The following is a 15080-nucleotide window of genomic DNA, read 5'->3' on the forward strand; positions in this document are numbered from 1 at the left end:
AGATTTGTGGGCGAAGTAAATCCCCTCCGATTGAGACAGGTTGAATCGGGTTGATTTTGATATTGGTGGGATTCGTTTTGCATGACCCGGTACCCCGGTTGAGCTGAGTTTGCCAATTTTAGACCGTTCCCTTGGCCCTTAAGTGAAGGTTTTACTCACCTGGTGCACTGGGAAATGCAAAAATAAACTCCACCATTTCTACTATTATCACATCAGGGCGGGATGATCATGTGACGAATTTTCGGGCAAGGGCGGTCCATTTAAAACCCATTCCTTCCTCCCTCGCCCTGCATACACGTCAGACGCCATGTAAACCTCATCAGATGTGTCCACTTAATTTGAGGATTGAGGGAATATGGTGTTTGGAATGCACTAAAGTCTGGGATTTCCCGAGACTACGACCAATAAAATAATATTCATACAATTTTCCTCCCATCCAGTAGGTGGCGTGCTTTACCGTTTCTATTCATAGAAAGCGGTATCCTGTCTGCGACCTCAGCATTTTTGACCAACTCTGCAGCTACTTGGGAAGACTTTCAACTGTGAAGTTGGAAATTTTTCAAAAATGGTCAGTATTTTGTCATCATATGTTGACAATCCTAAACATGTTCCGCGTATACATGTAATCTGCATTGTCATTTCGGATAGACGTTTCTTTGGAAATGGATGAGGGTGGATTTGTGCAGCATACTTTCGCCGGTCCGCTGTATGTTAGCTGCAGGCTAGGTTCCAGCGTGGCGATATGGCGCTCAAAGGCCTACCTCAACATTTCCAATTGCACAAAAACCTGTTTGTTGTCGATGTCAGCCTAAATGCTGTGTTTATATGGTACGAGGTAGTCGGCAAACCAGATGTCATTGTTTTCAACAAGAACACGATGGTAATGCCATTAAGCCTGGCGGTGAATTCCGTCAGCCTCCAGGGTAAACGGGACTCAAATATTTCAACTTTTGCCTTCGCGTTTTCTGCCTGATTTGTTCTGTGTACTGAAATCACTATAGTAATGCATACAGTTGTGCTAGTTTACTTTTGCCCTCAACCAAAAAAGAAATGGAACAAGAAAAAAGTTTCTGCCGAGGTGCACTTTAAAGATGCTACAACAGTCCACGTGTAGTTTTCCTCTGCAAGGAAAACTTGTTATAATGAATAGAAAGCCAGACTACCCCATAGTAGAATAGTCTATTTTTACCTAGTGGGCATGTTGTGTTCTCAGAAATATTAATCTAGAGACTCATTCAAGTTATGAGTGCCACAGGGAGGGAAACGTGTATTCATACAAGCAGTCAATGCACACCTATTCGTTGTTATCGTAGTTTTAATGACATGTGTTAAGGTGGGGATCCCCGTTTTCCGTTTCTAATATCCACGCGAGCTGTACCATTTTTCAACCCGGAAGTCTTAGCGGCAGCATGTTAAGTACATTATGCGTTGCAATTTGCGGTGACTTCATACCGGCGAGTGGCGCTAAATATATAACGGGTCAATTGTAGACCAACTTGGGGTAAAACGCCACCCTACCTCAGTCATTTTGGAGTGACATAAATTATGATGAGACGGATTAATTTTTTTTGTTGAGCAAGAGTAGTGGCAACCAGGAAAGTGTTGGGGGGTGACATTAAGTGGTTTCTGTGAGAAGCTCAGGCATATTATCCTTGGTGGCGTTTGGCCTACATTATATTCATTGTGCTTATGCACTTTATTTGGGGCCCAGACTGCAAAAATGTGTATTACATTTTAGCTAACACGCCAGAACCATTCGCCAGAAGTCTGCAATGGCAGCTGTCTCACCTCTTTCTCTCTACAGGGCTTTGTGAAAGTCGTTAAAAGTAAGGCCTACTTCAAGAGATACCAGGTGAAATTCAGGAGAAGGCGAGGTACATTTTTCTTGATATGTAATGCACATTCACGCACCCTTTTATATATCATATTCTCGCCAACTTCTGGCTGCGATTCAAACTCATAAAAGACACACCCTATTTGTCTTTGGTACAAAGTATTAGCCACGCAAGGGAAGTTTGCAATGTAAGCCCCTCAGTCCTAGTTTTTAATGGAGTTTGCAAGTGTACAATTATGTACACTTCGGGCCTGAAACACCCCATAATTCAATTTGCGATTGTACATCCGCTAATAAAAGTCCGGTAAAACCACGACACGGAGTCAACATACAAGTGTAAGTAAAAACGAGAGTAAATTAGTTAGAAATTGGGCTACTCATGCACAAACATGTTTCGTAAATGTTTTTGTTGGGTTAGTTTTTGGAAATTGTAGAAATGAAACATTTTCCTTCAGAAGTTTCAGCTAGGCATGCTAACGCTAGTTAGCTAATTAATTTGCTAGCTGTCATACAGTAGGTGTATATTAATAATTATACAGTTAATTAAATTGTCTGTAGTGCATATAAGGCACCCATAAGCTAACGGTAGCTCAAAACGCAATCGGCTGGCGACTCATTTCCGGGCAAGGGTGGTCCATTTAAAATTCACTTGCCCCGAGGGGAGAGGGTGTGTCAAGTGTTTGGAATGCAGCCACTGACTGAATAGAATGGAGAATAAAAAAATATTTTTATGACAAATGCTGGCGTACTAACCAGTTGTGTGAATGTGATAAATTTGCAGCTTCTTGATGATGATTCCAAGATCTCTGAGCAAATTGTAGTTGGTCCTTCATTTGCGACGGCTGATGTTTTTTTGTTCTTTCAAGACGGGGCTGAGAGAAGCGAGATTAATTAACTACTAGAAGCGCTGAAGATAAACACTCAAGTGATTGGCTAATTCTGGCATACTAGCCAGTTGTGTGTTTGGTGTGATTGTCTTTGACAGAGGGGAAGACAGACTACTTTGCCCGTAAGCGCCTGGTCATACAAGACAAGAACAAGTACAACACTCCAAAGTACAGGATGATCGTGAGGTTCTCCAACAGAGATATCTGCTGTCAGGTGAGTGCAGTGTGCAAGCTTTTGTCCCTGCCCAGCTCTAAGAATCTTGATAAAGAATTTTTACCACATCAGACCCTCACCACTTCTATCTCTGTTTCAGATTGCTTATGCCAAGATTGAGGGTGACCACATTGTCAGTGCCGCCTACTCACATGAACTGCCAAAGTACGGCATCACAGTGGGACTGACAAACTATGCTGCAGCCTACTGCACAGGCCTACTGCTGGCTCGCAGGGTAAGGGACACGCATACTGTATGCATACACACGCCTCACGCTCATACACATAGAGGAATGCATAGCTGCATGCACACACCCGCGGCAATCCCATAGAGATACACATACGTAAGCGTGCACACTCGCACAAAAATGTTCTCGTGTTTTCATGGGGAGGCTGTAATAAAACTGGAATGACTTTATCCTGAGTAAAGTTGTTTGTCAGGGTGTTGTTGGCACCTGTGTAGCCATTCATCTGCGCTGGCAAATTAATTGTTGATTTAAAACAAAAAATACACCTACCACTATATCCTGTACCAGTATCATTATGCTGAAAGGGGAAGACAGATCTGTGTACAGTTTTCTGGAGCTTATAATTTTCTCAAATACTTTTTTTCACGGTAACCTGTGACGCTGGTATGGGGATATTCTTTACCTGCTTTTACAGTCGTGTGGCCTCCCGTCTATCATTGAATGCAATTAATTTCAGTATAGCAAGCTACTATTCATTTGAGGATATACATTTGCATTTCTCTAATGAAACAACGTTCTCTCTCGCTCCTCAGCTGCTGAACAAGTTTGGTCTGGACCAGGTGTACGAAGGCCAGGTGGAGGTGACGGGAGATGAGTTCAATGTGGAGAGTATAGACGGCCAGCCGGGGGCCTTCACGTGTTTTCTAGACGCCGGGCTCGCCAGGACGTCGACGGGCAACAAAGTGTTCGGAGCACTAAAGGGCGCCGTCGACGGTGGCCTCTCAATTCCTCACAGGTTAGTTGAGTGCAGGTTGAAGCTGAATATGGATACCCCTTTTTTGCCCATTTAGGACTTGAAATGTTCTATATGACCAACACAGAGGGGTAAAGTATTATAGTTCTCTCATAAACCTGTAGTGAAGGCTGAACACCTCACTGCGGATCCTGTCGGGAGATACAAAATGTGTCCACGTCTCTTCTCTTGCACTTCATCAGGAAAATGTTTGCCCAAAACTAGACTATCAATTCTGCAATAAGACTTTGTCATTTTAAAATGTGATTATAGAAAACGTTTTTTTATGACTATTCAAAGTCGCTGTACACTAAAACGACCAAAGTAATCGGTGTGGTACCTCTCGCCCCTCAGCACAAAACGTTTCCCAGGCTATGACATGGAGAGCAAAGAGTTCAACGCAGAGATGCATCGCAAACACATCATGGGCATGAACGTGTCGGACTACATGAGCTACCTGATGGAGGAGGACGAAGACACCTACAAGAAACAGTTCTCCCGCTTCATAAAGAACGGCGTCACGCCAGACACAGTAAGGCCGTTTTACACAGCCCACTGAATCAGACTTTAGTGATGGAAAAGCCTGTACTCCAGATCCTGTAATGGGAGAGTATCAGTTGGTTTGGCTACTCCTATTTAAATTCGCTGCTTCTTGATGATGATTCCAAGATCTCTGAGCAAATTGTAGTTGGTCCTTCGTTTGCGACGGCTGATGTTTTTTTGTTCTTTCAAGACGGGGCTGAGAGAAGCGAGATGAATGACCAGATAATGCTGAAGGGCTGTTTGTTGGTTTTCTGTGGACACTGGTACTGAATTGTTTACCTCCGCCTGAACAACGTGTTCTTTCAGGTAGAGCAGATGTACAAGAAAGCACACGTCGCCATTAGAGAGAACCCAGTCCACGAAAAGAAACCCCAAAAAGACGTCAAGAAGAAGAGGTGGGTTTGGTACAGTTGCTGGCTTTACACTTGGGAACATTTGCATATTGTGCATTGGGGTAGTGCTTCTTTATGATGATACGAAGTATGCTGAGCAAAATGTAGTTGGTCCTTCATTTGCAACAGCTGATGTCCATTGTCCTTTCAAGACGGGGCTGAGAGAAGCAACTGTATATTGTAGTTCCACTGGTAGCGTCAACATTGCGCTATCAGCCTTTAATCTCATTCGCTGTGCTGATGGTTAATGGGGGTATTGTTTTTTTTGTCGCAGGTGGAACCGCGCCAAACTCTCGTTGGCACAGAGAAAGGACCGCGTTGCCCAGAAAAAGGCCAGCTTTCTACGAGCACAGGAAGCAGAGGCGGCGGATGGTTAGACGGACCACTGGCTTAATAAATGTATTGCAAATGACTTTGTTTCACCGTCACTTTGCTCCTGCGGAAGCACCGTCCTGGCAGTTTGCGAGAATGGCTTCCTGTATACTGCAGTTTTTATATTTGAGGGAAATTCTGGTGTGATTGAGTTGATTTAGCAGGTTCTCCCACACATTCCGTTTTTAACATCCTTTATGAACCTTTTAGTCTGCATATTTCTTTTCATACTCACTGCACAGACAGTCAGGATAATCCACTTTCAACTCGACTGAGACCACAATGGTGAGTGGTATGTGGTTTTTATTGTGCAAAATCATGCTGGTTCAAACTTCAAGGTAAACATACATCTACATTGCAATTCATCCCTCAAAACTGAAGGTCACAGCTGCATTTTAACTCCTTCAGAATCCACATCAGACTGGGTTTCCATTTTAAAAGATGTACAGTGTGACCTTGTTAAGTTTGAAAGAACGTAGAAACAGCAAGTCAAATGTAGTTCATGTACACTACCTCCTTAAGTGGAAGATAAGTCTGGTGTTTTCAGCATGATCTCTAGCTTGTACAGAATATGGCACTAGTATGCTACATAGTGGAAAACGACAAATGTTTGAGAAATGTACATGGTATGCAAACTGGCATTTATCAGAGGGTGTAGAAGAGACATTATTAGTCCAGTTTTGATGCAGCACTGCTATATGCCAATACAAATCAAGTGAGGAAGGGTGGTGAAACATCCAGCAAAGTGGATGACTCCATGGGATGCGTCCCGGTATCTTACCTCCTGAAGTATACACTCGTTTCACTACTTCCCATGAATCAGTCAAGGTATGAACTGGTAATACTGGTCATTTCAAATCATGGCAGGAAAGATTATTGGGACAAAGCCATAGGCTTATATACGCTTTCCTCAGATATATTGGTCACATTGTCTTCATGTAATGTGCAAGTGTAGTTCATACTATCGCTTCAAAATGTTTCATAAACAGCAAATATCTCTAGTTTCCCAGCATCCTGAATATGAATTGTGGTAGTCCATTCTTCCAACGACTCGTGCCTAGATTAAATCGGATCAAGCTTTAACCGGCGATAACAGACACCTGCATAGCTAATGTTTTGATGGTGTCTGAGGTGGAGCTGTCAAATCAGTGAGCGGCTGCTTTCGATTGTCATGAAGTTTAGAAAGTGTAGGCTTTATAGAAAATCATTCGTCCGTCTAATTGAGGTGTAGACTACATCTGAAAGTGTTAAGTTGTACGTTTTAATTTATAAGGAAAAAATATTTATCACCACGCCAACATCAAAGTGTGAAAATGGCACATTTGTTACTTAGTAATTAAAAAAAGGAAGCTTTCCAATGACAACCAATTAGTAGGCAATGTCTACTTATATTGGTTAAAATTGCATGATGCACACCGATGTTACTGGAAACACTTTTCTTCCTCTGTTTTACTACAAAACAAAGTTGTGAAAAAAGCTTTCTAAAAGGTAGTTCCACCGCAATTTCCTTTCAAATAGGTATGCCAGGAGCCGCTTGTGGATTTGACAGCTCTAATGCAGTTACACCGCCAAAACAACTGCTATGCAGCATAAAAACGGGTGGTAGATAAAACAATATAGTACATCTTGAATGAACAATCCACCAAAGTGGTGGAGTTTTTAGAAATAATTTCCCCAAAGGCTCCTCTAACCAAGCCACTGTGCCAGTGGCAGACTTGTCAATTACGTCTTAATTCTTTGAGCATCATGAGTCTTTAGTATGAGAGATCTGTCTCCACAGCAGAGCTTTGAGGTTGTTCAGGATGAGTGAGTGTTCCATGTCCATCTGGCCCGCTGAGCCCCTGAGGGCCATGCAGGCATACAGCTGCCTCTCTAGCTCCTCCCTCAGCTCCGACGGTGTTCCCCTCAGGAGGTAGTCCCTCAGAGCCCTGCACGCCTTGGCCAGGTTGGGCTGGGTCACCTCCTCCCTGCATCGTTTCTGAGCCACATCGCACGACGTCCGGCAGTCCGCCCCAAACAAGCAGTCTTCGTCCTTCTCGCAGTGCAGCGCGCGCATGGTTCGCCTGAACGCGTCCTCGGAGACGATGGCCCGCGGGTCGGTGAGGCGGAGGTCGTGGCGGTCCGTGTAGCCGAAGTGGCCGGCGCTCAGGTCGCACATGAGGAAGCTGCCGTAGTTGCCATGGAAGATGTCCTCCACCAGCTCTAGGAGACCCATGGAGATCTTGGCTTTGCGGGGCCACGAGGGGGTGAACCACTGGTCCATGCTGCGTCGGGCCCCACTGGGGACCCAAGCCTCCAGGGGCCAGGGGAGGCTGACACCGTAAAGGGGGCCATAGGGTACCCTCTCGGTCACGTACAGGTCTCCACAGAAGCCCATCAGACGAGGGGTGTGGCCCCGTTCCTGGAGGAGCAGGCCCAGCAGCACCTCGTCCAATTGGAGAAGAGCCCAGGCCGAACGGGCCTCTGGGAGCGAGACGTGGCCGTCCTTGTTGCCGTCGGCGACGCTGAGTATTTGGGTCACCAGGCTGGCCAGATTAGCTTGCTCGCCCAGTTTTGACTGGAGATGGGAGAGAAAGTGGGAGGAAGGACATAGAGGTTTAGCTGGTATCCTCTATAAACTATGCAGATTTCTGGTAAAAATGTTGGTGCAATAAATAATCAAAGCATCAAAGGACTTCGATGGAGACAAAAACTCATGTCAAAACGGTATGCTGATTATTTGCGACAGCATCTGCTGAAGTCAAAAGCGGCAATAGTTCCAAGACCTTGAGGTGATTGAAGACCATCTCGCGGAACTTCTCCACGGACGTTCCGCGGGTGGGTTTGTCGAAGACTGCAGCCTCTCTCCGGGGCTCCGGCTCCTCTCCCAGCTCATAGTGCAGCACCTCCCCCACCTGGCAGCGGATCACCCCGTCCACGTCACCCCAGCCACCTGTGTACACCTGAGAGCCCCAGGCAAGAGGGACAACCAGAGAGTGGCATTACATTATTTATACACCTACAGTCGATAAGAAGAACTGATGGTACTGGATTATTATCCTGAACTGACGGTGCATGGAAATACTGTAGTGAACTTCTACTGAAGACACCACGCCCTTCAATAAAACCATTGGCCACATACAGAAACTTGCTGAAGCGCCTTCTTGAGTCAACATTAGGGCTGTAGGTCCGGGTCCTAGGAGGATGCACTGATCTAAGGTTGGTTTTTACTGATCCTGGACCTGTACTTGGTACAGACCAAGACAACAGCTCAGAGGAAGGGTGCACGGTCTGTTACCACACCTGGTTGTTGGGGCTGGTGGAGAGGCACCTGCCCAGGTAGAGGGTGTCTTTGTCACAAAGGCTGCTGCAGGCCGAGCCGTCAATGATGCCTCTCCTGTATTTGTCACACTGGGGGAGCAGTGGACATGGGTCGGTGTTAGTCTCTCTCTCCATTGCCTTTACTCTACAACAGTACACCAGATTTTACAAAGTGAGATCTATAGAGGGCGGACCACTTGTGACAATGGGTGAGATGCTATGAGATTGCTGCCCCCCCCACACACACAGTGTTGTCATACCAGTCTGGCTCCACTGCCTGTTCAAAACACTCCTCCTGTCTATCAATAAATACAGCAAAATATGTAAAAGACAACAACAAAAACGAAGTGGATCATGGATATGACCGATGTGTCCGTACTCACTATGGCGTTCTTGCACTCATGTCCTCTGCACAGCTCGGTGTAGTTGGAATACTGGACATAGATCACCCAGCCCCCGACAAACACCGTCAGCCAGGTGAGGAACAGGTATTTCACCCGCACAAAGGAGATGCGAGCCTACAGGGGTCAAACAGCAAACCGGGTTAGTTGGTTACTTTATTCTTCGCCTTCCCTTTAAAAATGCATAAGCATGCACCAATGCATCAATGAGTAGAGCATTAAGTGCACAATGTTTAACCACCATGTTTAATCTACCACATCGTGTTGTAAAATAGTGTGCAGAGTCCCCCCCCCCCCCCGCCCTACACAGTAAAACATCACTCAATCTAATTCTAAAGTGCAGTTGTCAGTAAGCGTTCGATTTTCACTGTATCTGAAACGGCTGCATTTTCATTAATGGCATGAGGTGAGGTATTCAGTTAGGATTCTGGACTTTTAACGGTACACATTCACATGCATCTACAAACAAATGGAGAGAGAGAGAGAGAGAACAAACCCCTATTGTGCCGTGAGAGTCATAAATGAGGCCAGCCTGGTCAATGGCGGTATACTAATTAGCGCTTCCTAATCAACACCGTCATGTGACCATCAACAGACAACCAGCAGTACTGTAGTTTCCACGGTGACAGTGGGGTTCACATAATCACGCTATTGATCGCAACCACTGTGGTCCAACAATGACCCGTTGAGACTAAACAAGAGTTCTGGGGTTAAGTGTTGGTTTGGTCTTAATGTAACAAGACTCCAGACATGGTTCTATATCAATTGAGTTACAGACGTAGGCTATAGGCTGTGTCACAGGCCTCATATCACATGACAAGATAACGAACGGCCCGTGTGCAGTCAGATGCTTACGTTCCAATGTCCACACTAGCATACTACCTAAAATAGAATGCATGCCTAATCAGAGATAGATGCCAGGGATCAGAGATTGACTTCCCTGCCAATAAATTGCATCATACTATGTGTGGATATTAAATCAGAATCAGAGTGTGTCTGGGAGGTAAACTGTGACCAATAAGATACTTGTGAGGGGAAAGGGACAAATCACCTTTGATTTTCTCTAAGTGTTTCTAATCAGGACTCTATAATCAAGCCTGGAGCTTAGAGCGGTGTTGTTTTGGGATGAGAAGAATAAGCTTGAACCATGAGGGAGTTATGGCTTAAAGGGGTTAGAGAGAGAGGGGCCTCCAGAGGTAGGACCCAAGTCACTGTTGGTTGAGTCACAAGCCAGGCCTCATTCTACAGTGAGCAGTAAAGTATTGTTCTAACAGCAACATCTCTTCAGGAGGATGTAGTTAGAGAACTATCGGATTGAAATGTTGTGTAAAACAGATAGGATTGCCTGTCAGAAAGAACAAACAAAATCATATGGAGCATTTAATCATATCTGCTCTACTTGTTCTATTTCTATCTGCAAATGTGATCATGTCTGCTCTACTTGTTCTAGTTCTATCTGCAATGTTCATAGCATTTCACATCACTGAATACAGCAAAACATGGGAACAGAATACAGTTAGAGATGGGGGGGGGGGATCGAAACAGTTACATATTGGGATATTATTTTTGCACTAGTTGCCTGTATGTTTGCACCAAATGCCAGTATTTTCCCTTCTTAGCTAGTTCTCCATTTTCTTTTTTAAAAAAGGGAGCCAATTTGTTTTCAGAACTTTTATTTCCATGACTAATCAAAACTTGTTTTCTCAGGCTCTCTTGTTTCTTTGTAGTAGTCATATGGTGAGCAATATGTTTGGAACATTGAATCGCAATAAAATCACAGTACTGAATCGCAACACATATAGAATCGTGAGAATTGCAATACATATCCTATCAGCACCTAAGTATGGTTATAATATCGTATCATGAGGTCCCTGGCAATTCCAAGCCCTAAATGCTGTGCTATTGAATGCCCTCAACATACTGCAAAAGAAAGTCCTCTAAAATGTATTCTGTGGTTTGAATAAGTTACATATTATAGAAGTCTTACATATTTAACAAAAACTTTGGGCTCCCATGTGGCGCAGCAGCCTGGGTTTGGCGGGTAGTCATTGTAAATAAGAATTTGTTCTTAACCGACTTGCCTAGTTAAATAGAGGTTAAATTAAAACAAATTAGAATAATAAGCAAAGCAGACATTGAGAGCAATGTAAACATTACCATAGTGATGGATTGGGAACCATCGTAATAGGCTGTGCATCACTGGCCAGAGTGAACAAGCAACTCTCACATCCAAGCTAAATATTATTTTTTACATTCTATCCAACCCAAAACAGACAGACACACTCACAGCGCGTGTTCTGCATATTAGTGCATATGGTCCGTCTCACCCTCTTCCCTCACAACCGCAGACCACGTGTATGGCGTTGTGAGGGTCAGCGGTTTGCCCCAAGGTGACGCTGGGGTTATGGTATTGGCAGGCATAAGCTACGGACAACGAACACAATTGAATTGTATCGATGGCAATTTCGATGCACAGAGATACCGTGAAGAGATCCTGAGGTCCATTACCATGCCATTCATCCAACGCCATCACCTCATGTTTTAGCATGATAATGCCCCATGTCGCAAGGATCTGTACACAATTCCTGGAAGCTGAAAATGTCCCAGTTCTTCCATGGCCTACATACTCACCAGACATGACACCCATTGAGGATGTTTGGGATGCTATGGATCGACGTGTACGACAGCGTGTTCCAGTTCACGCCAATATCCAGCAACTTCGCACAGCCATTCAAGAGTGGGACAACATTCCCCAGGCCACAATCAACAGCCTAATCAACTCTATGCGAAGGAGATGTGTCGCGCTGCATGAGGCAAATGGTCACACCAGATACGGACTAGTTTTCTGATTCACGCCCCTACCTATTTTCTAAGGCATCCGTGACCAACAGATGCATTACTTTATTCCCATTCATGTGAAATCGGTAGATTAGGGCCTAATGAATGTATTTCAATTGACTGATTTCCTTCTATGAACTGTAACTCAGCAAAATATTTTTAACTGTTGCATGTTGCGTTTGTATTTTTGTTCCCCCCCCCCCAATACTCTTGGTTCAGCCTTATTATCCAGCACAGCAGATCATTCCTGCCGCGGCACTGGATAAACAAACTGTTGCAGCTGCAGAATCACATATTCCACTGGTGGCCTCAGGCAAGGACAAAGGTGGTAGCCCAAATGAATTTGAGTACATTCAATAAGAGAGTGTATTAAGCTATATGTAATAAAGTGTAGCCTAGTCCCATAACATAATAATAGGCCTAATTTATTTATGTCAGTTCTTAAGGGTAGGCAGACTATTTCTCCAAACCAAATTGACGCACCTCATGGTAGCGTCAACAATTTCAGCATGCAAGAATATGCATCGCAGCCAAATGTTTTCTACCTCCATGAACTGCTGGTGTAGGCTACTGTTAAATGAAAATTTTAGTCCCGTCAGAATTGTAAGAGTCTGCACGACAAAATGCATACACTAGTTACAACAATCAATGACAGGAACCACACGGTGAATATTATTGACTGAAAGCTCTGTCAATATAAAATGTGTAAAACGCGTTAGAATAGCACTGTTTACCTGGAAAAAGAATGATTTCTTTATCCAGGCCCGTGGAAACAGACCTCTCGCCATCACAAAAATAGACCATCTCAATACGTGGAACTGCGAAAGAGAATCCAAATAAATGGAGTGAAGCTGGAGCTCATGAAGAGACTGTCCGTGTTCGTAGGCTACACAATTTTCAGTTTCCAATGCGTTCGAAGCGCATTCTAGATTTCACAAAATATATTCTAACACCGAACATCTCCCGGTACCCAATTATTCTTAGTTCTCCATTTGTGTAGAACCAAAGACCGGCTCCTTTACGCAGTTCACGGGTCTGGCAGCGCTGCTATCTAGCTCGTGCAGCTGACCAGTATTCTGCCAGCAGCACAACGGATGACGTCACGCTCATATGATCATGAGAAAACCTTCAAAATAAAACTACACATTTCAAAATATTGCAATGTGGATAACTCATTCAAAAGATATTGCATTTTAATCAATGGCCAGCAAGGAAAGGTAATTAGTCATTTATGAAAACAAATACAAAATATGGTTTAATTTTTTTTTTTTTACCAACAATGAAAAAACACTATCGTTGACACTGGTATGTTGAAAATATTGGGCTGCAGAGAGAACTTTTCTACCGTTCTCAGCTAAGGGGTGGAAAATACTCAGTAGGGTCTCAAATATGTGTAGTTTTGGAGGGAGGACTGTGCCATACATATCCTGTAATAGCCTGTACATGGGATACATATTGGCTTGTAGAGAGAACTTTTCTAAGTTTTGCAGACTCAACCGAGTAATTCCAATAACATGCATTTGTGTATTTCTTTAAATACAGTCTACACAACAGCTTTCAACATATGAGTATGTGTGTGTGTGTAAACTTTCAAAAATAAATTATGGTGTGAATAAAACAATAAACAACAAAAATAAAATGTCATTATTCACAGGCCTTCCTCTGACACCGCCTGGTATTGAGGTCCTGGATGGCAGGGAGCTCAGCCCCCAGTGATGCACTGGGCTGTACGCGCTATCCTCTGTAGCGCAGCTAGCGCCTTGTGATCAGATGCCAAGCAGTTGCCATAACAAGATGCTCTCAATGGTGCAACTGTAGAACTTTTTGAGGATCTGAGGGCCCATGCCAAATCTTTTCAGCCTCCTGAGGGGAGAAGATGTGTTGTTTGTGCTCTCTTCATGACTGTGTCGGTGTGTGTGTGGTCCACCATCGTCGTCTGTAATCAGGCCCACCACTGTCATGTCGTCGGCAAACTTAATAATGGTTTTGGAGTTGTGCACGGCCACGCAGTTGTGGGTGAACAGCCAGTACAGGGGACTAAGCGTGCTGTTGCCTACCCTGGCCACCTGGGGGCGGCCAATCAGGAAGACATTTCACTGTACTTGTGCACGACATTAAAACTTGAAACAATTTCTGAGGGAGGTGTTCAGTTTCCATGTTTTGAGGATTAGGCCCTGGTCCAGGGTGAGCAGTATGTCCTGCACCTCCGACTCGATTAAGTATGAATGTTCATCCTAATCGAGGTTAGTGATCGCTGTCCTGATGTCCAGAAGCTCCTTTCGGTCATAGGAAAAGATGACGGAAACATTATATACAAAAATTGTTTAGATTATCCATTTATTTTTTCAAAGTTGGTAGCAATGGTTTGAAAAACAGTTTTACTGCACCAGAGTGCAAAAATAAAATATTGATATTCACAAAAGTTTAGCAATGTCTTTGCAAGGGGACTCTTATTTTGAGAAAAACATTTATCCGCAATCGTGCTGCCAGCATAATATCCTGGTGCAAGGAGAAAGGATTTTACACTAGCAGCCAGCCACATACTGTATCTCACAAGGACTGCAGAAAATAAAGGCTGAGGGACGATTTTTTTGCCGACGCAAAAGCTTTGATCCCCTCTGTTTATAGCAATGGATAGCCATCATTTCCTGTATGAAATCTATCATATTACATCATTATAATTATTAGGAAATAATCATACATTAATAAATTATAACTATTTTTCTCTGTCACTAATTCAGAATTTCATGAATGCTGGAATTTGCCATAAAATGTAAATGTTTGAAAAGGGATAGCCTACAGCAGCTCGCAGTTAAAAAAGCAACAATGTAGCAGCTATTAATTTTAACAAATAAGGAACTGTTACAATATATGAATGTTACTACTTTGTTACATTGTAACGCCGCGGTGAAAATGGTCCAGTTTATGGTTCTCAAGCGCCGACAAGTGGACGGTTGATGCATCCATATCTTTGATGGGAAGTAATATTATTTAAAAAAAATCCCATCAAAGATATGGATGTATCAACCGTATTATTAATAATACTAATGATAGGCCATTCAACTACAGCTCTACATTTCCTAGAACTTTCCCCCCAAATTCCAGAAAAGTAGGTTAGAATGAAGTTGTGGGCTCACGACCTAGATATACAGTCAAGGTGAGACTATAAAATGAATGTAGATCATCAACGTTGGATCGGTCCTTCGACTCTAGTCTAAATCATAAAAAAAGGTTCAAGTGGGTCGTGGAGGAAAAAGTCCTGCCTACATTTTCAAATGTATGAAAAAAAAAGTGGTTAGTGGCTGGTCGAGCGAACGAC

At 43.7% G+C, this 15080-nt stretch overlaps 2 protein-coding genes and 1 non-coding gene across 5 annotated transcripts; 2 read left to right on the plus strand and 1 right to left on the minus strand.

Annotated features, from left to right (window-relative positions):
- The first annotated feature begins 292 nt into the window (after window positions 1-292).
- On the plus strand, window positions 293-6223 carry rpl5a (ribosomal protein L5a). 3 transcript variants are annotated; one of them, XM_020467511.2, is made up of 8 exons: window positions 293-568; window positions 1805-1874; window positions 2820-2935; window positions 3036-3170; window positions 3716-3918; window positions 4270-4447; window positions 4765-4853; window positions 5125-6223. In XM_020467511.2, exons 1-8 carry the CDS (start codon window positions 566-568, stop codon window positions 5225-5227), a joined length of 897 nt encoding a protein of 298 aa, XP_020323100.1. In that variant the 5' UTR covers window positions 293-565; the 3' UTR covers window positions 5228-6223. The 3 variants fall into 3 exon arrangements, with proteins under 3 accessions (XP_020323100.1, XP_020323103.1, XP_020323101.1); XM_020467514.2 differs by lacking the exon at window positions 1805-1874; XM_020467512.2 differs by lacking the exon at window positions 1805-1874 and having other exon boundaries at window positions 295-568; window positions 2786-2935.
- LOC116358711 (small nucleolar RNA SNORA26) lies at window positions 3962-4085 on the plus strand. Its single transcript, XR_004206475.1, has one exon. It is a non-coding gene; the product is annotated as a small nucleolar RNA SNORA26 (small nucleolar RNA).
- Window positions 5509-12852, minus strand: dipk1aa (divergent protein kinase domain 1Aa). The gene is made up of 5 exons (XM_020467510.2): window positions 12496-12852; window positions 8906-9040; window positions 8505-8612; window positions 7988-8164; window positions 5509-7779 (listed from the first exon to the last, which is right to left on the minus strand). Exons 1-5 carry the CDS (start codon window positions 12547-12549, stop codon window positions 6967-6969), a joined length of 1287 nt encoding a protein of 428 aa, XP_020323099.1. The 5' UTR covers window positions 12550-12852; the 3' UTR covers window positions 5509-6966.
- Between the last annotated feature and the right edge of the window lie 2228 nt (window positions 12853-15080).

This window comes from Oncorhynchus kisutch, linkage group LG30 (genome assembly GCF_002021735.2).
Source record: "Oncorhynchus kisutch isolate 150728-3 linkage group LG30, Okis_V2, whole genome shotgun sequence".
NCBI classification, from domain to species: domain Eukaryota; kingdom Metazoa; phylum Chordata; class Actinopteri; order Salmoniformes; family Salmonidae; genus Oncorhynchus; species Oncorhynchus kisutch.